Source organism: Dermacentor silvarum, chromosome 2 (genome assembly GCF_013339745.2).
Source record: "Dermacentor silvarum isolate Dsil-2018 chromosome 2, BIME_Dsil_1.4, whole genome shotgun sequence".
Lineage (NCBI taxonomy): Eukaryota > Metazoa > Arthropoda > Arachnida > Ixodida > Ixodidae > Dermacentor > Dermacentor silvarum.
In genome coordinates, this window is record NC_051155.1 from 83,370,063 (window position 1) to 83,397,814 (window position 27,752).

Here is a 27,752-nt window from a genome sequence, read left to right on the forward strand (position 1 = left end):
AACCTCTGTCGACGCAGTTGGGTCGTAATGGCGAAGAATCGGCGGCGAAGTCAGCAAACAGCGTAACATTTCAAAGGCTTCATCACATGCTGATGACCACGCGGAAATGCATTTGCTTGGGATAAGCAGCTTCGTCAAGGGTGCGATGACAAAGGCGAACTTCCGGACGAAGCTTCAAAAATAAGAGCAGAGGCCTATGAAACTTCGCAAGGACTTGATAGATGTGGGCTTTGGAAATTTGGATACTGCACAAAGCTTGTCGGGATCGGGCAGGATGCGGTCTTTCGAGACAACGTGACCCAATACAGTAAATTTTCAGGCAGCGACACGGCACTTCTTGAGGTTGAGCTTGTAGGGCAGCTGAAGTGAGACAGGCCAGGATGTCATGCAGACGGGCGAGATGCGTCGGAAATCCGTTGAGGAAACAACTATGTCGTCCAGGTAACATAAACAAGTCATCCACTTGTGTTGGCGAAGGATGGTATCAATATTACGTATTACGCGCGAAGGTACTGGGAGCATTGCAGAGTCCGAAAGGCATAACGCCAAACTCGTACAGGCCATCGGGAGTAATGAAAGCTGTCTTTGGGCGGTCAGCCTCAGCCATAGGAACCTGCCAATAGCCAGAGCGCTAAAGACGACAAGTATTCCGCACCTTGCCGATAGTCAAGAGCATCGTTGATCCAAGGCTGAGGGTACACGGCTTTTCTCGTAATCTTCTTTAGGCGGTGATAATCGATACAAAACTGAACGGAGCCATCTTTTTAGCTCACTAGAACGACAAGTGACGACCAAGGGCTTTCAGAATGCTAAATGACGCCGCGCTGGAGCATGTCGTTCACTTGTTCCGTGATAACTGGGCGCTCTTCTGCGCAAGCGCGATACGCACGATGTCACAAGGAGACATGGCAACCGGTGTCGATGGCATGAGAGACTCTTGTCGCGCGACCCAAGGATGGTTGGTTGCAGTCGAACGAAGAGACGAACTCGTTCAGTAGAGTAAGAAGCTGGGTGCGAGGAGATGCTGGAAGGTCTGCGGCGATGGCGTTGTAGAAAACGGTTGAAGGCGGACTTGATAAGAAGGAAGTTATGGCGTCCAGATATAATCGGGTGGCGCCATCGTGAACGTCAAAGTCTTCAATACAGGTGACAGCTTGTACAAATCTTATGGTCACCCCACGCAATATGGTCACTGGATACCGGTGCGGTATGCAGATGGGTCGCACAGTAGATTCAGATGTAACAGTGAGTATGGCGTACGGGGAGAAATAAGTCCTTTCGCTGAGCAAGCATGACAGATGGCATAAACGCCACAGTTGAGTCTGGCCCACGACAAGGTCACAAGCAGCGACGTCGCCGGAGGTAGATCAGTATCAGCATCAACGAAGACTTAGCGAACACTGAGGTCGGCACCGACCGATGGTGAGTCGCATAGCGGCGAAAGCGCGACTTGCACGCGAGAACAATCGATGATGGCACTATGACGTGACAGGAAGTCCCACCCGAGGACGAGATCAGAGAACAGGAGGACAACACAAAAATACTCGATGATGTACAAAACGTCTTGGATGACTACACGGGCGGTGCATACAGCTGTAGGATGAACGCGTTGCACGCTAGCAGTGCAGACTGCCATTACAGATAGAAAGGTCGTGACTTTTTTCAGATTGCGACAAAGGTTTTCGTGAAAGACGGAAACGGCGGCCCCGGTATCGACAAGCCCTTGAGCGGGTGCTTCCTCAACATGGACATCAATGACATTTTGCGGTGAATATGGATATCTTCGAAAGTTCGATGAACTTGCTGTTCGTGCCTCCGGCACTGCACTAATCTGTTTACCTCGGCAGTAGGTGGCCGACGATGGATAGGTGACAGCGACCGTCAACGTGGAGAAGCAGAACAGCGACTGTCTGAACGGCAGTCGCGATCAAAGGGTCTCGCCGGCGAGTCAGTGGCATCTCTGCAGCGAATCTCGGTGGCGTGTCGCGGTGCGTAGCAAAACGGGTCGAAGGCGCCATGTTTCGAGTACACGTTACCACGACAAAAGCGAACAACGTTACCAGAAATGCCACAGGCGAAAATAATAGGCCTGTTGTCTGGTGTGCACCGCATGTCGGCTCGACGAAGAAGCTGGGGTGACTGCCATGGAACGGAAGCAAGGGAAAGCCCATGCGTTGGTGGTGGGGCGGGATATGACGGTGGGGGTGGCCTTGCAATCGCGGCAGCGTAGTTGAGCGGCGGTGGTGTGACGCGCGACGGGTAGTCCGCATAAGAGAGTGGTGTTGCCGGAGATGGCAATAGAGGCGGGTAGTCGGCATAGGACAGCGGTTCCGTCACAGGAGCTTGCGGGCGAACGGGGGGAATTGCGGCAGATATTTGGGCACGGATGGCATGTTGCACAGCCGGAGTAAGTGTTGGGGCAGGCTCCTGGCTGTGAGGTAGCAGCGATAGCTGGCGGGCCACTTCCTATAGAATGAAATCCTTCAGCTGAAGGACGGGATCAGAAGGATTGGTATGGCCAGCGGCAACTGCAACGGCCGAGACGGGGTCAGCCTGCGGGATGTTTTGGCGGGCAATGTGACGTTGGCGGCGCAATTCGTTAAAACTCTGACGCAGGTTGGAGAGATGGCGACACCGGTTGGACTCTTGGCAAGCAGCATTTGAAACGCGTCGTCCTCAATACCTTTCAGAATATGTTTGATCTTCTCGTCCTCCGTCATCGCTGGATTAACACAGCTGCACAAATCCAATACATCCTCAAGATAGCTGGGGAAAGTCTCGTCCTGCTGCTGTGGTTGCTGACGTAGACGCTGTTTGGCGCGTAGCTTGCGGACAGCGGGGCGGCCAAATACATCGGTGAAATGTGTCTTGAATGCGGACCAACTGGGAGATGTCAGATTCAGGATCCTTGAACCATAGGTTGTCCACGTCAGCAAGGTAAAAGATGATGTTAGTCAGATTTGTCTCGTCGTCCCACATATTACCAGCGCTTACGCGCTCATAGGATGACAGCCAGTCTTTGACGTCATGTTCGCTGGTCCCGCTGAAGATGGCCGGGTCGCGCTGACGGGGAACGCCGGCGCAAGTGACAGGGGCAGCCGCCATGGGTCGGAGCGTTGGTTGCGTCAGTCATGGTGTTGGTGGGCAACGTACGAGTGCGGAGCTTCATGGTGACTTGAGGGATCCAAGCAACCGCCACCAAATCTAATGATATTTAATTAAAGGAGAAAATTAGTCTTGCAGCAGCCTAGCAGCAGCTAATAGACCAAACTCTCTGGCAATCCCAGCATGGGTCTTCTCCTTTCCTTGGGCTGCTACCCAAAACACTAGGCGCGTCTCCTTCATTACAAATGGAACTACCTGCGCATCTGCTCACACAATAGAACAATCTGCGCATCTGCGCATACAATCGTAGAACACTACATTTTACATTCGCAGTTGTTCCAATAAGAACAATGGAAACTGCAACGCCACGCTACCCAGACGAACTATTTACATTTACATTGAAATTACATGCGTAACGCAATGCATCCCTCGCCGTCACCATGAGTAGGCCGCGGGTGCAGCGCACGGCAGAAGAAGCGGCTGGCGGCACGCGAACGAAAGCGCGAGCGCGATCGTACCCTTAAGGCCGATCCCGTGTATCGACAATGGCATGCAGTCCGGGAAATTGTGAGTGTGTGCGTGTAGTCAACGGCTACATGATCTAAAATAAAGGCTATGCAACTTAACGAAATGTATCTTCATTCAACTTCAACGTTGAAAAAAATGCAATCCTAAATAGGCAATCAAATCACATATGCTGCGCATCGGGTCGCTCAGCATTTCATGGGTGCGTTGCGTGGTCGTTGGCTGTGGACTTTTATTCAGTTTGCATGGACGGAAGCTTCGCGTTCAACCATCTCTCTTTAAGAAAGAGGCTTTGCTTTTATTATCTCACCCTTCTTTTTTCACAAACACATGCAGAAGTCGTCCGGGCCAGTGGCGGTGGGGGATAAGGCAGAGTTCATTTTTGGTAATATTCAGTCTACCATGCATCTTGCGTACATTATACGATGCCTTCATTCATGAGATCCAATGGAAATATAATAGTCAATGGCTCCAACGCCGGCTGGCTGCTAATTCCTCGAAGATGATGGGATGCTCTGCAAATATTGCGTCCAATACACTCCATGACATTGAGAGGCAGTGGCGAAGAAGTCTGATTCTGCTCACCTTTGCGCTGCTGACATATGAGATTTCTTCCAAAATATAACTGGATTGTGTAAGTTGATTGCGCAGGTGGTGGTTCCGAGAGTGTGAAAGTTGGTTACACCGTTGACTGGTCCTATAAAAGTACACTCACGTAACATTGGTTCATTCTATTAAGCATGGCATGCGTTTAGCTCCCGTTGTCAGCGACCTTCAAGTGACCTTGAGCCAAAAACCAGAGCGGTTATCTGGGCACCCAAGCGATAACATCCAGGCACTCAAAACGAGAACATGAAGCAAGTTGACATGGAAATTTATTCACCCATAGGCACGCGTACAACTGTGGTATGACCGTAGAGTACAATACAACCTATCGTACATGCAATATATCGTACTTGATACAAAGAAAACAGATGAGCCAACAAAATAGTCAATTGTGCCTGCTGGACACTGGCTTTGCCACACATCAAAAACCACTATGACAGTGTACATACAAAAACATAAATTTGGGCCTCAAATTCATGAATGACACCCAGGCACACAAAAGTACAGAGTTTCTACTCAGGCAAACATAATTTGGGCATTATTCTGGCTGCATGAAGACTTTTCTTCGAGAGACTGTTGGGGTACCGCGTAGAGCAGCGGCGGAGAAACTCCTCTTTACCGAGTTTGAACAGCTTTTCTTCAAGATGACCCCATATTATCACCCGTAGTTTGTGCACTCTGAGGTACATTGCTCTATTGGCTGCTGGGATCGTTCTGCAATGTTGCAGAAGCACCACAAAACGTAGCTAATGCTGCAGCAGACAAGACTCGCGACCTGATCTCGCCGCCGTGGTGCCCACACGATGGATACTCCAAACATTTTTGCAACCAGCTTCGAGAAGGTGCGTGCTACAATGCATTCCTTTACTAGATGCTTGTTGGTCTCTGTGCACAATATATGCATTTATCATTCGCGACCATATCCAAGCGTTCAATCCTGTCCATTGTAGGTACAATGCCCCACTAATGTCGCCAATGAAAACTTTCAATTTGAAGTGCAAGTCAGGTGAAAAAACGCTGTCCATGTTTCTTTAGCAGCTGTTCCTGGGGTTACAGCTGTATCACACAACATTTCACAAAGCCTGGAAACTGGTGTCGTACGCCACTTTGTACGTATTGCTTAGGCGCACAAGCAGGCTTTGGGAGCGCGTAGGCGCCGCATACTGCGGTGCTGGTCTTACCGCGGTCGGAGGAAGTTGCCTATATACTTTGCGGCACAAACGTTCGACGGTAATGGCCCAGACAATAAAGGAGCAGTGGCCTACCTGGGTGCTCATCATCATCAAGTAGGTCACATGTACAGGTGCCCACAAAATAACTCGGAACGCCAGACCGGTGGCCGCTCGTCGGCAGAGCACACCCGCGGGAAAATACAGCCTTGGTCTGCGCATGCGCGGCATCCCGAGCAAGCAAACCTTGCTCCCTAGTGCATCTAGATAGGCGTTGCCTTGCGTCAAAAAACTTGCTGTTTGTCCCTCTTAGCGCTGCGACAACACATCTGGGGGGATCGGGACCTGTAGACGACAGCGTGCTCGCGCGCTATGCAGCGTAATCTCTAAACGCACGTGTAATCCCTGTGGCGTATTCTCGTCGAAATCTGCATTCAATCTAAGAGATAGTCATGCTTTCTGGATAGCTTTCGTGGGTGCAATCCATGAGCGTTTATAACTGAGTGGTGACCAGTGAGTTCACCAAGCTCTACTTTTAATTATACCTAATGTATTGCATATCTGAGTTAATTATTTCGCCTAAAGAAACTATGAATTTATGGCTTATCCTTCATGTGGGCGAGTGCCACGGCTCGCCTATAATAGCATTGGAGCGCACTTTTCAACCGGGTTATCATGTAGCGCGATGTATTTTAGTCATTGTGCAATTATATTCCGAGCCGCATTTACCAGGGAATGAGATCAGAACTTTGACTGTAACACAACGGCTCCTTTAAAAACGATGAATGCGTGCAGTAATAAAAGTTTTCAAAATGGCATCAGACGGCGTATTCCAACACGCCAATTTCATGCACAGGAGTTAATTTTATGCATGCGGCACTATAATTCAATGCTTCGCTGTCACAGTGAACATCGCATAGTGCGCTACTTATTTACGAAATCTGGCCGCTTCGCTGCAGCTTTAGTAGGGAGTATACTCTAACATTTGATCGCGTGTCTGCGTTGGTTGGCTCAAACATTCAATTTTTCGTTCAGTGTGGTGATACGTTGCTAATCAAGGGGGTGTTCAGCTGTGTGAGTTAAATGTGCAGGAAAAAAAACGTTCAGTGGGGTCCCATATCGATTAATAAGACGACTTTGACGGCGAAAGCTTTAATGCGTTGACGTCATGTCACTTGCGATTGCAAATTAATTAATTAATTAATTAATTAATTAATAATTCGTCGTAATTGGGTTTAATTGTTTTCTTACTTGCTGTCACGGAGTCTTTAATTGATCCTTATTAGTATGTACTGCTCTTTGGAACTCTTAATTAGTCTTAATTCGGCCTGACCAGTCTTACCACGGAGTCAGAAATTGATGTTAAGTAGTCTCTATTACTGTTGGCAACCCTTAATTACTTTTAATTAATTGTAATTATTTTAGTTACTTGGTTGTTCACTTTAGCTCGCTTTAATAAAGGTGTCGTATGATGTCTGTGTATTGGTCTTGTTAATTACCCTAATTAATCTTATTTAGTCTTTAGGACTCTTGAATTACGCTTAATTATTTTTAGCTACTTGGAGCTAAATTCACTTTTACATGCGTTATTGAACGGTAGAGGTGTAGTATGGCGTTTTCTGATTTTTGCTACTGCAAGTGTTGTCCGCGATGGTCACATTCCGCGACTAATGAAAAGCTTTAAAAGGCGCCGATGTCCATTAACGCGCACGCTCGAGCGCTTATGCTCGAGCGCTTAGCTGTGCTCGACCGCATAGCCCCCCCCCCCCCCCCCCCCTGTGACAACGCTAAAAGGCACCCAACGCTATTCTTTTGCAGCAAGGCAACACCTATCTAGACGCACTGGGGAACGAGGTGAGCTTGCTAGGGAGACCGCGCATGCGCAGATTCTGGCACTACTTTTTTACCGGCGCGCTCCGCCGGCGAAAGGCCATCGGTCCGGCGTTCCGAGTTATTTTGTGGGCACCTGTACTCTTAGTGCACAGCAGCCTACCAAATGTAACTATACACGGCAAGCTCCATTCTCCGCTGGCTTTCGGCAGACGAAAAATTGCCGTGCTACCTATTGCGATTGTTTAGTCAGAACCATGACAAAAAAAACTGGCAGATCCAACACGCTGTGGGAATCGATGTTATACGAAGCATTGTGCTGGGAGCCTACCAAGGTAACGAAACGACCATGAGAGCACCAAGACATGGGCGGCTCTTTCTTCACTACATGACACGTATGTCATGACAATCATGTCATGAGTCCCCAGTAGTACCTTTAGCTACACCTAAGAGACCGTAAGGTCAAAGCCTTAGTCATGCTCATGAATGTGACTTCTCCCACCATCCTTTAGTGTTTCCTTCACTTAGTACCACATCCAAACCCATTCTATTGATTTTTGAGTGTTAATCTTTTTAATGAGTCATTGTCATTTTTGCTAAGTCATGCTCATGACTATGACTTCTACCAGCATCCTTTTGCGTTTCCTTCACTTAGTACCCACGTCAGAACCCATTGCCGTGGCTTTTGAATGTTAATCTTTTTTAGCTGATTCATTGACGTTTTTGCTGAGTCATGCTCATGTATATGACTTCTACCATCATCCTTTGGTGTTTGCTTCACTTAGTACCCACGTCAGAACCCATTTAAGTGGCTTTTGACTGTTAATCTTTTTTCGCTGATTCATTGTCATTTTTGCTCAGTCATGCTCATTAATATGACTTGTACTAGCATGCTTTAGAGTTTGCTTCACATAGTATCCCCGTCCGAACCCATATCAGTGGTTTTTGAGTGTTAATATTTTTTGTTGGGTTATTGTCATAACCTACCAACACTCATGTCATGACATAGAATTTATGTTCGTCATATACTCTGTATATGTATGTATATGACTTCTACCATCATCCTTTGGTGTTTGCTTCACTTAGTACCCACGTCAGAACCCATTTAAGTGGCTTTTGACTGTTAATCTTTTTTCGCTGATTCATTGTCATTTTTGCTCAGTCATGCTCATTAATATGACTTGTACTAGCATGCTTTAGAGTTTGCTTCACACAGTATCCCCGTCCGAACCCATATCAATGGTTTTTGAGTGTTAATATTTTTTGCTGGGTTATTGTCATAACCTACCAACACTCATGTCATGACATAGAATTTATGTTCGTCATATACTCTTGTCATAGTATGGTAATTTTGGTACATACCGAGTTAAAGAAACGACCATAAGAGCACAAAGACGTAGGCGGGAAGATAGATAGATAGATGGATAGATAGATCGGCAGATATGGAAAGTGAGCCGTAGAGAATAAAAGAAGCCAGACTTCTTCGTCGGAACGAAACCAAGAGGAGGCAGCGAGCCGAGCGGACGGAGGAAAAACGAGCCGCACGCATCGAGAAGCGGCGTAAGTACGAAGCGGCCAGGTGCGTGGATTCAGATGAGGATAGCACCCGAAACGTGTTCAAGTCACTGGACGACAACCCCTTATCCACCCGCCTCATCGACCATCTGGCTGTCTTAGTGGCAATCGCAACAAGATGAGTACTTTCAAAGTAAATGCATTACACTTTAAAAATGTCTAGTCTTTAATGTAACGATAACTTAACGAGAGGTAGCAACCAAACCTCAACACTCAGACGTACGAAGCTAAACGATAGAGATGTAACCGTAGAGAGAGCCAAGCTAAACAATAGGATTAAACGTACCTCTCGCTACGCACACCCAGGCATAACTGAGTTAGGCCACAGACTTTTTTTTTGTTGCAAGGTAGCAGGTCCGCCGTAGTGAAGGCCTCAGGAATCATTTCACCCACCTCAGATTGAATTCGCGAGTGTTTCTTTCCGCGTGTGATTCGCCACCTCTCCGTGCCCGTGCACACGTTGCCTTGACATAGGACGTTAAGGAGAGGGAAGGAGAGCATGCGCACAACGCGCGCTATGCTCGGGAGAGAGAGAAAATGAGAGAGAAAGAGAGAGAGAGAAGTTGTAGCTGGATGGATAGAAACTTTTATTGAGCGATGGTAAGATTCGCGGTGAGTCTTCGAAGATCGGAGGCTCTTGGTCTCGCGGTGGGGGGGCCCTCAGTCCAGGGCTCCGCTCGCCGTCGCCGCCCTGCGTGCCTTGTCAATCAGGCTAAGCTGATCGTCCAAGGCCTCGCTGGCCAACAGCGACTCCCACCGCTCCGCGCTCGGGTTTTGGATGGGGGGTAAGGCAGTAATTGCACGACACGCCCATGTAATATGGAATAGAGTGGCTTTCTCGGAACACCACGGGCAGCGTGAAGGGTATGCCGTGGGGTGGATTTTCCTGAGGAGGTGGAGGTTGGGGTAGCTACCTGCCTGGATAAGTCTCCAGCTGGTAGCCTCCTCTTTGGTGAGTGAGCGATGGGGGGGGAGAGTATTTTCTTCGGGTAGCCTTATAATAATGTAGAATGGACGAATAGTCACACGGTACTGGAACGGGTGCCTCAGGGGCAGGGTGATCGGGTGCTCGGCTTGTATACCGTCGAGCGACCCTGTCCACCGCCTGGTTTCCCTCCAGCCCCGCGTGGCCAGGTGTCCATATGATCTTATGCCTGATCGGAGGTGTTTGAATGTGCAGCTGTTCGCCAGCGCCATGCGCCCTTAGGAGGATATTGAGCGCAGGTTGAGAAATGCGTCCTTTCAGTTAATTGCGGCAGGCGGCCTGGGAGTCTGTGAGAACGTGAAACGACCGTCCTAGCTTGTTGCCCTGAGCGATGGCAAGTGCGATGGCAACTTCTTCAGCCTCCGTGATGTTCTGGCAGTGGAGGGAGGCACTGGCTAGCTCCCTGTGGTGGTGGTCGAGGACGACCACTACTGCTCGAGTGCGGGTGGTGTCATACAGTGCTGCGTTGGTGTAGCAAGTGGTGTTGTTCTCACCGTACCTGAGGGTTAAGGCCTCAACTCGTGCTTCCCGTCGACCCTGGTGCAGTAGGGGGTCCATGTTGCGGGCGATAGGCGCAACGGTGAGTGTTGAGCGGACATGATCTGGGACTAGGTGGAGTCGGGCTGCCTCCCGAAGGGTATCAGTGTGTCCGAGGAGCTGCAGGAGGACGCGGCCTGTGGGTGTGAGCGTTAAACGTTGTAGCTGAGTGGCCATTTGTGCTTCACATAGCTCCGTGAAGGTGTTATGTACCCCCATGGCAAGGAGTTTGCTTGTTGGGGCACCAGGGGGGAGCTTTAAGGCCACCCGATAGGCCCGACGCATCATTCATGGCGTCAATTTGGTCGCGTTCTTGCTGATTTAGGTGATGGTAGGGGAGGCCGTAGACGATTCGACTCACTATCAGACTTCGAACGAGCTTGAGAGTATCTTCTTCCCGCATTCCATGGCGGCGGGTGGTGACGCGGGCAATCATGCGGGCCACTTGTAGCGTTGTGTTGCGCAAGAGTGTGAGGGTATGTGTGGCGCGACGGTTGGATTGCAGCCACGCACCTAGCACTCTGATGATGGAGCGTTCGGGGACGACTTTGCCAGCGAGGAGGACCCGGATGGGGTTTCCTGGGCAGTCTGGCGGGGCTGGGTTGTGGAGTGGCGAACTCGGAGCAGCTCGGATTTTTCGGTGGAGCAGGCCAGCCCGCGGGCATGCGCGCTTTGCTCGACACAAGGGGCGGCTTGCTGGAGGTTGTATTCTTTTTCGCCGAGGGAGCCCTGGTTAGCCCAGACCGTAATATCGTCCGCATACAAGGCATGGCGAACGCCCTCGATGTGTTGGAGTTGATGTGCCAGGCTCACCATGGCCACGTTGAAAAGGAGGGGGGAGATGACCGAACCCTGCGGCGTACCCTTATTAGGGACTACGAGGGTGTCTGATCGCATCGTCCCCATCCCGACAGTGGCAGTGCGATCGGTCAGGAATGCTTTGACGTAGTTGAAGACACGGTGGCCGCAGTTCAGGGCTGCAAGGCCTTCGAGAATGGCTGGGTGGCTAACGTTGTCAAATGCTACCTTGATATCAAGCGCCATGATGACGTTTTCACCATAGCGGGGTACGGGTTCAATGACTTCCTCTTTCAGACACACAAAGCTCGTCAAGCGGAATGCATTGTTTAATTTCTCAATGTGTCTAGCAAAACGAAATAAAAACGAACTGGCCTGAAGCATTGTAGAGAGTTCATATGGCGCTCCAAGTGTTGAGACTGACCGTAATCGCGTTAAGGCTGCGCACACTGAATCAAATAGTGCCTGGCGACATGAAAGAATAAATAGTGCGCGCATGACGCACAATATAGTGAACTCGGTCGTTGTATGCAGGTAATTTACCGAACACTCACAGCGCAAACAAAATTTCATGTTGAAGGTTGTCTGCCAAGAAACAGAATCATTAAATCGCCGGTACTACGCGTAAATTTCAACGACTGGAAAGCGGGACGCGGTAAAAGGGACGAAATCATATTTTGTTAAGCTAGACGCAAGCTTCTATGATCGTATGGTGCAAATGTATTTCTTGATATCTCTCCAAAATGGAATAAACATACCATAAAGTATCATACAGGTACATTTAACTCTCAAACACTTAGAAATGTTGAAATAATGTTGCTACTGATACCTGTACTTAAAGCTTCTCTGTGTTGTTGAAGTTTCAGACGTTCCCATGAAATAATAATGATGTGCATGAATGTAGCTTGGAAACCATTGCAGTTCATCGCAGGACCTGGCGATAATATGCATGTTCGGTATCGTAACTTCAACACCACTAACTCTTCGTGTATAATGGCTACACGGATATTGCTGGATAATGATACCCATAGAGCAGAGTACAGGACAAGATGGTATAATTTGACAGCGGGAGCTGCGTGAGTTGATTTCATTTATAGAAATATGTTTACCAAATTAAATAGATGGGGAATCTCTGCATGCAAAGAGCCTTACGTAATGTTGTTTGATGGATATAAACACGGAACGTTATGTACTAAAATACCGCGCAACCATCTTTCTAAATCGTCAGTGATACTTATGACACCATTTTGTGATGCGTTACTTAAACATGAATGCTTTGCCTACTGCAAGAATGCGCATTAAGACAAGCTATTTCTTTGATTTCACCGTTGCCTTGCTTTCCAAGACAATTTCATATTGTAAAGGCGTTTATTGTTCACAGGCGTTAGGGCCAACCGTTGGGTCAGTTCAAGGAACCGCGAGCGCGAGGGGCGTAGTCAGAGCGATGCGCTGCAGAGACTGATCCACTAGACAGCGCTGGTAAGGATGCCCCACTGTATAGTCCCTCTTCTTCACTACAATTACCCCGGGGACGAAAAAGGGAGCCGTCCGGCACCCTAACAGTTCGTCACTATTAGTGGGTCATAATACGGTTTGAGGCGCTCGATGTTGACAATGTCGCGTGCACGACGGCGCATGTCCGACGATGGTTCAACGGGCTTTATCACATAGTTGACTAATAATGCACGCTCGACGGTGCGGTAGGGACCTTCATACTTGGGCATTAACTTTGAAGACAGACCAGGTGCAGCGGAAGGAACTGAGAGCCACACAAGCGCTCCAGGAAGAAAGGTGGGCACAGAGGTGGTGTCACCGCGAATGTTCTTCTGGCGCTCTTGGTCATTGGAGGTAAAGGCCCGGGCGAGGTCGCGGCACTCTTCGGTATGTCTCACCATATCAGAAATGGGCGCACATTCAGATGCGTCCGGCCGGTATGGTAGCATTGTGTCGATAGTGTGCGATGGGTGCCGGCCGTACAATAAGAAATATGGCGAAAACACAGTAGTGCTCTGCGTAGAGGTATTGTACGCGTAGGTGACGAAGGGCACAATGGCGTCCCAGTTCGTGAGGTCGGATGAGACGTACATTGAGAGTATGTCACCGAGAGTACGGTTGAATAGTTCCGTGAGTCCATTGGTTTGAGGATGGTACGCCGTTGTTGTGCGATGAACAACGTGGCACTCTTTAAGAACAGCTTCAACTACTTCGGAGAGGAAGACACGTCCGCGGTAACTGAGCAGCTCCTGGGGTGGCCCATGACGTAGGATGAATCGACGAAGCAAGAAGGAGGCAACGTCGCGCGCTGTAGCTGCCGGAAGCGCAGCAGTTTCAGCGTATCGCGTAAGATGGTCAACTGCCACAATGGCCCAACGGTTTCCAGCCGAAGTCATAGGAAGGGGCCCGTACAAATCTATACCGACGCGCCCAAAGGGCCGGGTGGGGCAAGGTAAAGGTTGCAGCCCAGTTGGCGAGAGGCGGGGTGAAGATTTCCTGCGCTGGCAATCGGGACAAGAGCGTACGAACTTTTGAACGTAGCTGTACATCCCTCGCCAGTAGTACCGCTGTGGAAGGCGCTGGTAAGTCTTGAAAACGCCAGCATGGGCACACTGGGGATCGGCGTGGAAAGCTGCGCATATTTCGGAACGCAGGCTGCTGGGCACTACTAACAACCACTGGCGACCGTCGGAGCTGTAATTGCGCCGGTGAAGCAGGTCCTCGCGAATGGCGAAATGGTGAACTTGACGGCGCAACGCGCGGGTTGTTGACCTGGTCGATGGATGAGAGAGCCAGCCTATAATCGACGCAATCCAGGGGTCCTTGCGCTGCTCGGAAGGGATGGTGCGAAGGTCGATGGAAGACACAGTCAACCGAGATATATTGCTTTCAGCCAAGGGAGAGCGCGAGAGGGCATCGGCGTCCGAGTGTTGTCGCCCGCTGCGGTAGAGTACGCGGATGTCGTAGTCTTGCAGGCGAAGTGTCCAACGTGCAAGACGGCCGAACGGATATTTCAACGACGCCAGCCAACATAGTGCGTGGTGGTCCATGATGACATCAAATGGGCGGCCATACAAATATGGCCGGAACTTATTAAGAGCCCAGATGACCGCGAGACATTCTTTTTCAGTCACGGTATAATTATTCTCGGCTTTCGTAAGCGTTCAGCTGGCATAAGCAACGACATACTCAGGGAACCATTTCTTGCGTTGCCCCAGGACAGCGCCAAGGCCAACGCCACTGGCATCTGTGTGTACCTCTGTAGGGGCCGTCGGGTCATAGTGTCGCAAAATTCGGGGGAAAGTCAGCAAACGACGAAGCCTCGTGAACGCCTCGTTGCACTCTGATGACCACGAGGTGAGGAGCCCGTTGCTCCCTAGGAGCTTCGTCAGGGGCAATACGATGGCGGTGAAATTCCGAATTAAGCGTCGGAAGTAGGAGCACAGACCGATTAAATTGCGCAATTCTTTGATGCACGTTGGCTTGGGAGACTCGGCAACGGCGCGAAGTTTGTCGGGGTCGGGAAGAATGCCGTCCTTGGATACCACATAGCCAGTATCGTGAGTTTCTGCGCAGCAAATTGGCACTTCTTTACGTTGTTTAATTGTAGGCCGGCGTTCGATAAACACGTCAAAACACGCCGAAGGCGTTCGAGGTACGTGGTGAAGTCACGCGCGAAAACGACAATGTCGTCAAGACAACACAAACATGTGTGCCACTTTAAGCTTCGCAGAACTGTGTTCATCATGCGCTCAAATGTCGCGGGCGCATTACAGTGTCCAAAAGGCATGACGTTGAACTCGTACAAGCCGTCGGGCGTGTTAAAGGCTATTTTCGGCCGATCGGCTTCTTCCATAGGCACTTGCCAATACCCTGAGCGCAAATGCAGAGATGAAAAGAACTCGGCTCCTTGCAGGCAGTCAATTGCGGCGTCTATCCCCTGTCACGCATAGACGTCCTTGCGGGTGACATCGTTAAGCCGGCGATAATCGACGCAAAACCTGGCGGAGCCGTCCTTCTTTGTAACAAGGACGACAGGCGACGCCCATGGACTTTTCGAGGGTCGAATTACTTCGCGCCAAAGCATGTCGTCGACTTTCTCGTTAATCACACGACGTTCGCTGGCAGAAACGCGATACGGTCGTTGTCGCAATGGTGGGTGAGAGCCAGTGTCGATGTGATGCGTTACAGTTGAAGTCCGACCCAGGGAAGCTTGCCCCACGTCAAAAGACGAACTAAATTCTTCCGAGAGGGACAGCAGCTGGGAACGCTGGGCCGCTGTAAGGGTTCCAGCGATGGAGGAACCAAGTACATCTGTGGGCAATGCGTCAGATGTAGAAACAGCACTGAGCGTATGGTAGATTGCGCAATTCGGGTAGTCGGGTATGTCGATAACTCGCATGTCGTCGATGGCTTCCACGGTAACAACACATTCTCCTCGGAGCAGCATGACAGGGTATGGGCACGGGTTGCAAACGAAAATGGCGCTAGTGCCCTTGGTGATGTGCACGGTCACAAAAGGTAGCAACAGGCCCTTCCTTGCGAGGAAACGGCCAGATGGCGAAAGTAATGCAATAGCGTCCGAGAGACCACTGCAGTGCATGGGCACGATCATTGAGGCGTTGGGAGCAACCTGAGTGCCGACTTCGACGATCAGCTTCCTGGAAAGCGACGGAGTGTCAGTTGGCGTCAAATATGGCAGCGGCGATAGTTATATTTCGGCCCGTGCGCAATCGATAACGGAATTGTGGCGCGAGAGAAAATCCCAGCCGAGGATGACATCGTGAGAGCAGGAGGAAATGATGAAGAATTCTGTGGCGTATACAACGTCGACGCCAAGGGTCGATTATGCTGAGCACTGGCTGTGCGAAGGGATAGTCCGGACAGGGGCGTCGTGATTTTCCGAACGAAGGGGCAAAGTGTAGCGTCCATAACACATACGACTGCTCCTGTGTCCACGAGTGCAGAGGCGCGGACACCGTCGACAAACACGTCTATCACATTGAATGGGCTGCAATGAGGACTTGTGCACTTCGACGTTTTCGCAGCCCTTGCCTCTTGGACTGCGACTGTTAGTTTTCCTCATTCCGAGGGGCGGCGCGAGGCCGCATCGGCGAAACGAGCGCCGACGAGGAGATGAGGAACGGCGGATGTTCGGCGGCGGGTGGTTTGTCGGTGACACAAAGGATTGTGGGTCGTAATATTGACGTAAAAAGACATATCGGCACAATATGGACGGGGCGAACGGTTGGTCATGGATGATTCGACGCTGGGCGGCTGCACACGATTACAGAAACGGGCAACGTGACCGGCGTAGCCGCAGGCAAAGCATACAGGCCGGTTGTCATATGTACGCAACCGGTTGGTTGTAGCTGATCCCGGCCACGTCCGAGCACACCCTGGATAGAGCGGCCAGGTTATAGGATTGTATAACGGGCTGCACTGGTGGCCGAGCCACGGCGTCGGCATAAGTGAGGAACACACGAGCAGAGTGTTGGGGCCTCGCGATGACTTCAGCGTAGCTCAGTGGTGCTGGTGCCGGGGCCTGTTTAGGTGGTGCCACGACCTCGGTATAGCTCAGTGGCACAGCCGCAGGAACATGGTGGCGTTGGTCGGCAATTTCTTGTTCTCGGCGATTTCGTACCTCGGCGATTTCTTGCTCGATGGCGCGGCGGAGCGGAGGCATGATTGGCGAAGCGGGCTGTGGGACATGCGGCGGCGGAGCAAAGGGCACCAAGGAGAGTTGTCGAGCTACCTCCTCCCGAATGAAAGCTTTCATGTCCGCAAGCAGTGCGGTCTGGTCGTAGGTGGTAGCCAGACCAGCGATGTGATCGTCGCGTGATGAAGACCGACGAGTCAACGAGAGCTGCCTGCGTAGCTGCTCGTAACTTTGGCATAACGTAACGATCTCAGTGACGGATTGCGGATTCTTAGCGAGCAGCATATTGAAAGCCGCGTCCTCGATCCCTTTCAGAACGTTTCTGATTCTGCCCGATTCCGACATCGTCGCGTCCACGCGTTTACACAAGTCCAGGTTATCTTCCATGTAGCTAGTGAAGGACTCTCCCGGCTGTTGGGCTCGTTTTCGCAAGCGGGATTCTGCTCACACCTTGCGCACAGCAGGACGACCAAACACAGCTACAAATGAGGTCATGAACGCGGACCATGTCGGAACTTCCGTCTCGTGGTTGTTGTACCAGAGGCTTGCCACGCCGGCGAGGTAAAAGAGCACGTTGCTGAGTTTCGCGGCATCGTACCACTTATTGATGACGCTTACTCGCTCGTACGTGGATAGCCAGTCCTCCACGTCGGTGTCGCCAGTGCCGCTGAAAACAGGAGCATTCTTGAGGCGAGGTAGACCAAAGCACACGACGGAGGGTGCAGGAGGCGTTTGCTGGGACGTCGGCTGAGATGCGTCCTGAGACATGGTTGAAGAGAAGGTACGGGATCGTAGCTCCAGGATGCGTTCGAGCGTAGCACTCTCCACCACTTTTAAAGGCGTTTATTGCTCACAGGCGTTAGGGCCAACCGTTGGGTCAGTTCAAGGAACCGCGAGCGCCAGCGGTGTAGTCCGAGCGATGCGCTGGAGAGACTGACCTTATTCTTACAGTGCTGGTAAGAATGCCCCACTGTATAGTCCCTCTTCTTCACTACAATATAATTAAAGTTATGTTGGAATCGGAAACTCAAATGGTAATTAGCGTATATTGTGAGTGAAGCTCTACGCACCAGTTTAGCATACGCCCACGTTCAGCCAGCTTGCATAAGACTGCCTGCTCACCTCGTTTCACAGTAACATGGTTCGGCGCTTGATTGCAGCTAATAGAATCCTTCTCGATTGAAGTTAACCCAGGTAGCCGAGGCCTCAGCTCATCGCGTAGCGCTGCAGGCAATAGTAAAGAAACCGCGGCTCGTTGGGTCGATCGCCTGTTTGCGCAGCGGCTGCATTTTTACAGGCGCTGAATAATAGTCGTAGACTCCAACGTGCTAATCGTCCAGAAGGGTATCCAAGGTTGGCCAACCAGCATAAAGCGTGATGATCGGTCACAACTTTAAATGGCCGCCCATAGAGATACGGCCTAAACTTTGTAGTAGCCCAAATGACCGCGAGGCACTCCTTCTCTGTGGTGGAATAATTGGACTCGGCGCGTGACAGAGTGCGGCTCGCGTAGGCTATAACTCGTTCAGTCCCGTCTTGCCTTTGCACGAGGATAGCTCCGAGACCGATATTGCTGGCGTCACTGCATACTTCTGTGTCGGCGTCCTCATCGAAATGACCAAGCACAGGAGGAGAAGACAATCGACGTTGTAGCTCGGCAAAGGCGGTCTGTTGTTCATCAGTCCAGAGGAATGGCACGTCGTCACGCGTAAGGCGAAATAGCGGCTCTGCAATCTTCGAAAAATTTTCAATGAAGCGTCGATAATATGCGCACAAGCCCAAAAATCGTCTGACACTTTTACTGTCTGTTGGAGCTGGAAAAGCAGCTACGGGAGCAGTCTTCTCGGGATCGGGCCGAACACCCGCCGCGCTCACGACGTGTCCGAGAAACTTCAGTTCCTCGTAACCAAAATGGCATTTCTCTGGCTTGAGGGTAAGGTCAGCCGATCGAATGGCTTCGAGTACATACCGAAGGCGTCGAAGGTGCTCGTCAAAAGATTCTGAAATGACAACGACATCATCGAGATAGACGAGGCAGCTTTTCCATTTGAGGTCAGCGAGAACGGTATCCATCATTCGCTGGAATGTGGCTGGAGCGGAACAGAGGCCGAAAGGGAGTACTCTAAATTCGTAAAGGCCGTCCGGAGTAACAAAGGCAGTTTTCTCGCGGTCCCGCACATCTACTTCAATTTGCCAGTAGCCACTTTTCAGATCGATAGAGGAGAAAAACTTCGCGCGCCTCAGCCTGTCCAGAGAATCGTCGACACGAGGCAACGGGTACACGTCTTTCTTTGTGACGTTGTTTAGCTTCCGGTAGTCAACACAAAACCAAAGCGTGCCATCTTTCTTTTTAACAAGCACGACTGGCGATGACCAGGGGCTGCATGAAGGCTGTATTACGCCGTCTTGAAGCATTTCCTTCACCTGCGTTTGAATGGCATGTCGTTCGGTTGGGGAAACACGATAAGGCTGTTGCCGTATGGGATGCGCGTCGTCATAGGTGATGATACGGTGTTTCGTAATCGCCGTTTCACGTATCTTCGACGACCGTGCAAAGCAAGAGTGAAACTCTAGTAACAGCTCGCGCAAGGGTTGTTTGTTGTCTTCAGGAAGCGTTGGACTAATGTCGACGTTGCATAAAGGTGCTTCAGCAGTGCCAATTGCCCCGGAAAGAAAACATTCAGAGACATCGGCGATTGGGTCGGCGTAGGCGATGACAGAACCGGGGAAAAGGTGGCGGTGTTCGTAGCTGAAGTTCGTGACAAGAATGTCAGAGTGGCCATCATGAAGATCAATAAGGCTTCTTGCTACGCAAACACCTTGAGAAAGCAGGAGCGAGTGACTGTTTCTGCGACCGCTTCACCGTGTAAGAGCCTGTCACGTGCCACTTGAACCACGACACTTGCACGCGGTGGTAACGTGACAGCGTCGTCGATAACACGAAGAGGTGCTCGAGGGTGGATGGTGTTGCTCGTCACTGCGGCGCTCTTTGTCGAGAAAGTGACGAGGCGTTGGCGAATGTCGATGATAGCTCCGTGCTTCCTGAGAAAGTCCATGCCGATGATTAGGTCTCGAGAACACTGAGGGAGAATGCTCAGGCTGGCAACAAACGTAGAGCCGCGAATTTCTATTCGTGCCGTGCACATGCCGAGTGGTGTGACGATGTGCCCGCCAGCTGTACGAACTGGCGTTCGATTCCAAGGCGTCGTCACTTTCTTTAGAAGGGTGGCCAGTTTTTCGCTGATAATTGAATATTCCGCTCCAGTGTCCACTAAAGCAGTCAATTCACGACCGTCGAGCAATACAGGAATGTCCAAGGAAATTTTTCTTCCGTAATCAGCAGGTACTGTCGTCGTCGATGTATCGTCGATCCGCGTACGCATCAGCAGGGGTCCTTGAGCACGTCCAGACTGAGCGGCCTCACCCCCGAAGGCCGCTGTGGTTAGTTTTCCCGGCGCGGGCTGGGCGACCGACCCTGCACCACGCTCGAATATGTACGGCGAGTCGGATAAAACCGCCGCGGCGAAGGGGAGCGTGACTGGTGTCGAGCTGATGAGGATCCGCGCTGCTGGGCAACGTATTATTCAATTGCAGGAGGACGCTGGCCGAACCTAGGTCGCGGCGAGTGTGCTGGGAATCCGCGTAGCCCGAGCTCTCGATATGAGGACTGTCGGTAGACATGCCCAGCTCCGCCACCGTGAAAGCAAAGCGGACGGCGATCAGGCGCCCGCCACATGTTTGATTTTCTTGGGGCCTCCTGTCGGTTGTCGTGGTAATACGAGGCCGCTTGGTCGGGCTGTAGTATGGCCGGGGACGCAGTGCAAACGGGGAGGAAGGTGGTGCAGGTTGCCGCAAAGCTTGCGAATATGACATACGGGGTCTGTTAGTTCTTACCGGTTGAGCTTCTGTGTTGGAGGGTGGTTCTCTTAGCGCATGCTGAACTTCGTCACGGACAACGCTGGACAAAGAGCTGAGCGTCGGCTGTGAAGGTACCGACAGTTTTAGGAGTTCTTCGCGTATTACGGAACGGATGAGCTCTCGGAAGAAATCGACGTGGCCCCCGAGAGCTCGGAAGAAGTCCGTAGGTGAGGCAGCGCTCACTTGGCGTTCGTGTGATGGTGCCCGCTGCCGAAGAGTCTGTTCCATGGTGACGGCCTCGGAAAGAAATTCTGACACAGTCTTGGGAGGACTGCGTACGAGACCACCGAACAGCTGCTCTTTCACTCCGCGCATCAGGTACCGTACCTTCTTTTCTTCTGACATGCTGGGGTCGGCTCGTCGAAAGAGACGCGTCATGTCCTCGACATACATTGCGACACCTTCGTTCGGCATTTCAATACGGGACTAGAGATCACGCTCAGCTCGTTCTCGGCGATCAGGGCTCGCATACGTCTCAAAAAGACGGTGTTTGAATTCTTCCCATGAAGTTAGGGTATCTGCACGGTTCTCATACCAAACACGTGCGCCATCGTTAAGGCTGAGATATCCGTTTTATTGCGATAGCAATTATATGGACACTTCAACCGGATTTCTGCCGTCGGCGTCGTCGTCGTCGTCGCCGTCGCCGTCGCCGTCGCCGTGACGTTCCGTATAGACAAAGTCTTCGCCGCGCGCCGTATGCCCCAGCGGAAGCGTGGGGGGACGCGCGCTATCACGGAGAGCGAACACACTCAATCTCCCACGCGCAAGCAAGGAAGCGGAAAGCCAGCGCCGGAGGGAGCAGGGGGGGGGGGGGGGGCACTTCTCTGCCAACAACCGCGCTCGTCGCTCCGCACAGTCTCTTATCTCTCCCACGCGCAAGCCAGGAAGCGGGAAGCCAGCGCCGGAGGGAGCATGGGGGGGGGGGGGGGGGCGCACTTCTACGCTTCCAACAACCGCGCTCGTCGTTCGTTCGACCGCACCGTCTCTTATCTCCACACGGCTCCGACCTTTATGCCGCTCAGTTTCCGTTGATAGAGCGCACGTACCTTCGCCCGCGCAGCGGGCGAAGGTACGTTGCGCTGCCAGCGTTTTGACAGTCGTTGGCTGCAGTCATTCAGTGTGATCTATTCATGTTTGTTTGTGCGCGCTCACACCACGCTTGTTCATTCAGTTAGTAATAGTCGGGCCACATTTTCCAACGCACGCTACACATGCAATGCTGCCCAGATCGGCAGTGCAGCACTACAGGTGTGTCCCTTCGCACGCGCTGCCCACGGGAAGCGCTTCTCATCAACACCACCGTTTCACACGCGCCTTCTCGTGGTCATCGAGTCTCTCTTCATGTCGGTCTACTTACGCCGCAGCACACCTGCTTACTTAATCAGCTCATGTTTACTACAATTCATATTGCTACAAAGGCCGCTCACCTTACTTCGTATGACATTGCTGTGTTGCTATCGCATTCATTGCTTCGCCCTTAGGGCGAAACTGCGACATTTTTTTTCAGTTTGTCTGCATCGTCCCACTTGTTGAACGCGGCAACACGTTCATAGTGCACCAGCCAATCTTCAACATCCTCATGCATGGCACCGTGGAAGGGATTCGGTATTAGCGGATTGAGTAGCGTACAATGAATCGGCGTAGTGCCTTCCATACCGGTTGGGGTGGTCGGAGCTGCCATTGTCTCTGGGAGGAGTCCAAATTCAGGGGCTTGTCCACGAATCCTTCTGCTGGCGCGGTGTACAGTCGTAACCACCGGTACGGGACTGGAGCTCCTGCTGCTCGGGGGGGGGGGGGGTGTTTGGTGCATAGATTAGATTGCCCCGCACCTCCACCAGTTTGTTACGCGCTAAGGCAAGCGCAAGCAACAGTACCAGCAGCCAGGCACGAAGAATGCCAGACACGAAGGGACGGTTCTCCAGCTGGCGCGGGATCTTCGACTTCGTCGTCTTCTCCGTTCTTGCTGGGCACCCAATGATGATTGTTGGCTGGCTCAAAACACCAGGTGGCAATATATTATTTTAGTGGGCGTTTTTTCTTCTGCGTTGCGAAAATTTTCTGAAGTTGACAATGTTTTCGCCAGCGAGCTTTATGCAATTTTTCGACACGAGCAAGCACTGGACTAACGACCTAAATTCTGTGCCGCCGGTTAGCGACAGTGTGATTGACTTGCACTTCGGCGCATCCAATCGGCAACTGCACAAAGGATTCTCATTCAAGGAAGAGAAGTACATTCAGCGCATTGATTGTTGTGTTCATCAGCGCTCGTCCGTGTGCGAGCTACAAATGCTGAGAAGCATCTGCCTTTGCTCGATGAAGCCCGAACATTACAGACAGGTCGCAGAACTTCGTGATGACGGGCAAACTTTTTTAAAGCTTCCTTCTGTACGCACACGACAGGGCTGATGGCGTCTCCCTTCGTAATCAATAAACCCGCGCATTTCGGCTACAGTGCGCACGGACCATGCAGGTATGCCAGCGGGAGCTTCGAGTTCTATAGCTTCACAGAAAAGTGAATGCACTAAAGCAAAAAAAAGAAGCCCTTATCTGTCACAAAGTGGTCGCGTCACAAGTCGAGGACGGCAGAAAACTAGGTGGGGTGATGAAGTTAGGAAATCAGCTAGCGCAAGACAGGGGTAATTGGAGATCGCAGGGAGAGGCCTTCGGCCTGCAGTGGACCTAAATATAGGCTGATGATGATGATACTGAACCATCTGGCTACCCGTCCAGCTGGATGTCTTGGATCCACTGTCAGTGATGAGCGAATAGTTTGCAATTTCTTTTTCAATTTTCGATGTGTTTCGTTGAAAAAGAACTCTTCAAGACGCGCAATTTCAGCTTCGTCGTGTGTACTTTGTATAGGTCGAATTCAGCATACTTACTCTGGCCAGGGCAAAATACAAGGCGCTGCGACAGCACAGGCAGTTCTTTCGCGCCAATGCTTACATTTAAAATTACTATGGCGATTTATTAGCCTAGAATGTTTTCTGTCATGCAGCTGAATATATATTCCGATACTATCAAGAAGGGTTAAAGAATGTGATTTTCTACCTAGTTACATTGATTAGTGCGTTGCTAAATAATACCTTTTGAGAAGTCTAATCCATACAGGTGTTCCTGCCAAATTTGTAAAGCAGTAAAATAAGCCTGCCAGGGAAAACCGGTGGTGTTATCTTGCCGGGAACCGTGCATTTTAGAAATTATCTGGTTGATATACAGTACACACTCTCATATTATTAAAGGAAATATGGTTGTCTATATTTGCCGTCTGAGGCAATTATATATATTTTTATTTGCTTTCAGACGCGAAATTAAGTCGCTATACAGCACCCAAAAGCAAATACTAACAGCAACACAGTGCTATCCAGGGGGTGGTAAGCAGTTTCATTCTTCGCATCACCCTATTACATATAATAGCGTGGTTGTGGTAATGCATGCGCTGACCCTGTGAGCCTATGTAAAACACAGAACAAATTATTTATTTATTTATATATTTATTTATTTCACGTACTTTTAAGGCCCAAAGGCATTACAGAAAGGAATGGAGTCAAAAATAAGAAAATAATGCAGTAAAAGTAGAAACAAATATTAACAAAACGCATTCTGAACAGTGGTCTTGAAGTTGGTAGAGTCGGTGATGAGTGCGACTGATGCGGAAAGGCGATTCCAGTCCGTGCTTGTCCTAGGGATGAATGAGGCTCTACTGGTTTGTGCGGCACAATGGCACCCCGTCTTTAACGCTGTGGGACGCAATATAAGATGGAGGTGCAAGAAGTGTTTCTTATAAAAGTGGGTTCAAATGAAGAACTTTGTGAAAAATGGAGAGACGGGAACATTTGCGGCGTGACGAAAGATAAGATAAGTAATGAGTTCGTTTCATTGATGAGATACTTGCATATTATTATTATTATTATTGTTGTTGTTGTTGTTGTTGTTGTTGTTGTTGTTGTTGTTGTTGTTGTTGTTGTTGTTTGATTTGTGCACATATAACCGAAGGACACGAAGGAAATAGGGAGGGAGCAAGCTGACAACTGCCACCGAGAGGGGCACAATGCCTACCTACTCTTTCAGGAGGAGGGAATAGATGAAATGAAAACATGAGGAAAGAAAAGAGGAAATGAAGAAATGACGGAGACACAGACAGAACAAAACAACATGCAAATGTCTATAAACGGGAGGCCAAGTCAGTGTCCTTAAGAAAAGCTAGCAGGGCTCGATGGGCCTGGTCACGTCGGGAAGCGCACCCTCTTGGAAAGAGGCCATCGTCAAGGGTCGCACATTGCAGTCCCATAAGTCCATATTCCTTAATTAGCAATGCGCGCTGCGCAACGAATGCGGGACACTCTAAAACGAGATGTTCAAGTGTCTCACAGGAGCCGAAAAACGTACACGACGGTCTGTCCACACGTCCTCGTCGGTATAGGCGTTCGCGCACCAACACAGACCCAATCATTAACTTATATAGCAGTGCTCTAGCACGACGGGGCAAGCCTCGACCACGAACACGTGAGGGAACTATCCGTCTGCAACACGCCGGTCTGGGTGCTGCTTTAGGAAGTGTCGGCGTATCAGAAGACAAGCGTTTTTCAAGCATGCAGGAAATGTCAGGGCAGTCACATTGGTGGTGGGCACAACTTGAAGCGAGGCGATCAGCCTCTTCATTTCCAGAGATGCCCACGTGCGAGGGTATCCACTGGGCAATGAGGGACACTCCGCAGGAAGTAAGTTTGCCGGAAGTTTCTTGAATACTGCATAAAATTGGAGTATTGGCATCTTGTCTCAGTCTGCTGAGGGCAGCACGGAAGTCTGTAAGGATGGCGACCTTCAATGCTTTTAACTCTTCGTGTACGTACTTCAAAGCAACATCAATTGCGGCCAGTTCTGCAGTTCTTGATGAGGTTGGATGAAGTATTTTAAACACCCGTCTTATGCCAGTCGAAGGACAAAAGAAAGCTGCAGAAGCGCCTTGGGCGGCGCTGTGTACAGATGCGTCCGTGAATACTTTAATATAACCTCCAAATTTTTCAAATAGGTGGGACTGGTCCAATAGAAATCGTGCCGAAACAAGCTGGCTAGACCTTTATTGCGATAGCAATTATATGGACACTCAAAAGCAGATTTCTGCCGTCGGCGTCGCCGTCGCCGTGAGGTTCCGTATGACGTCAACGGAGATGAAATCGTCGCCGCGCGCCGAACGCTGTATGTGCGAGTGAAAGGGTGCGAGGGACGCGCGCTTTCACGGGGAGTGAACGCACGGCGGAGAACAAACGCGCGTTCTGCGCTTTGCTCCCTTAAGGGCTGCAGAAGTAGGCGTCTCTTTCCTCCTCTACAATCACCATATATGTGCAGCAAACGTGCCTTCTTCCGACGCGCGAAAGGCCGTGGGGGAGGCGGGGGGGAGAGGGAGGGAAGGGAGGCGACGTTTAGCTGCGGCACCAAGTGCCTATCTATATCAGAGGCTCCGGCAACAGTCACCAACGCCGCACGCATCTTGAGCGAACGCGAGCAAAACGCCGACGGCGTCGACAACAGTTCTGCGTGTTGCCGGTGCTGCTGCATGTCCAAGTTTATACAGCTGATAAAGCTGCTATCATTACTCCGTATAGCTCTCTACAAATTTGCTATCGCAATTGATGCTTCCCCTTTCAGGTGAAACTGCGACAACTTTTTTGTGTATTTCGGGAATTTACAGATAAATAGAGAAAGAACATTTGTTGCGCTTCTTCGGAGATGGGAATGAAGTAGTGTCTCCTGAACTGCGAGTAATGTCCACAAATAATGTCGCCATTTTCCCCATCTGAGAGAACGGGCGCTGAATCAGCCGATTAATCAGTACTTGGCCGTCTGATGCTCGGTGCAAACGCTCGATATGGTGTAGCGCTCTCTGGTCTGCTTGCAAGCTCAGTGCAACTGGTGCGCTTCTGTGAGTAGTGGAACTGATTGCGCCTCACGAGGTAAGCCAAGCATGACCCGAAGGGCAACACGATGGTCCCGTTCCAATTGCGACATCCCATTTGGTGGCACGTTCAAGACTGGCAAGGCATACATCACGCCAGAGAAGACAGATGATTGGTATACCTGAAGTGTTGTCGTCTGGTCGCAGCCAGCACCCCTAGCAGTCAAGGCGGCCACATACTTGATCAGCGACCGAGATTTGCACCGCACAGAGGTAGGGGCAGGGCACCAAGAGAGGCGATCATCGATAATTACGCCCAAGTAGCGGTGTTGTTGTACCCATTGTACCGGTATCTCTCCGAGGTACAGCCGGCTCATGCTTCGACGAGCCTGTTGCCTTGGAGGATACGCAATTGCGGCTGACTTAGCTAGTGAAATCTGCAGATCAACTTCCTCCAAGTACTCTGAAGTTGCATTCAGAGCTCTCTGCAACATTCCGCGAAGACGTGGACTGTGGCGCGAAGGACCGCTGATCCACACTGCAATGTCATCAGCATAGATTTCTACGCATATTCGAAAATCAGGTTCCTGAGGCAATTGGCCTGGAAGTCCAGCAAGCACGCTGTTGAAGCGAAGCGGTGACAAGACGCTGCATTGCGGTAAACCACACTTAACAGGGCGAGAATCGCTTGTTGCTCCTCCAACACGCACTGTCATGTGGCGCTCAGATAGAAAGTTATCCACGAAATGAAGCCGTCGACCCGAAATTCCCGCATACATAAGGGCGATAATAATCACCTTATGGGGAACCGAATCGAAAGCTTGCTGTATGTCCAGGAAGAGCATGTATGCAGAGTGCTTGTTTTATCGAGCGGACTCTAGAGATGATACGAGGTCTGCTATGCTATCGAGGGCTGAACGGTGACGACGAAACCCGCTCATGACATCAGGAAAGAAATTTAGCTCCACTAGCCTGCCATCTATACGAAACAGTACCATTCGTTCCATCAGCTTCATAACATTAGAAGTTAGCGATATAGGCCGGTAAGACTTTAGGTGTTTTGCAGGGCGGCCGGGCTTTAAGACTGTTATCAGCACAGATGATTTCCAATCATTGGGGATGCGAGACGTTCGCCACACTTCGTTATATGCG

The 27,752-nt window shown here is 50.7% G+C and overlaps 1 protein-coding gene across 1 annotated transcript in view; it reads left to right on the forward strand.

The window, feature by feature from the left end:
- The window catches only part of LOC125943072 (uncharacterized), an 81,206-nt gene that overhangs the window by 39,676 nt on the left and 13,778 nt on the right, over positions 1-27,752 (forward strand). The window contains exon 3 of the mRNA XM_049661427.1: positions 24,008-24,078. Coding sequence (XP_049517384.1) covers positions 24,008-24,078 — 71 coding nt within the window. The remainder of the gene's footprint in view (positions 1-24,007; positions 24,079-27,752) is intronic.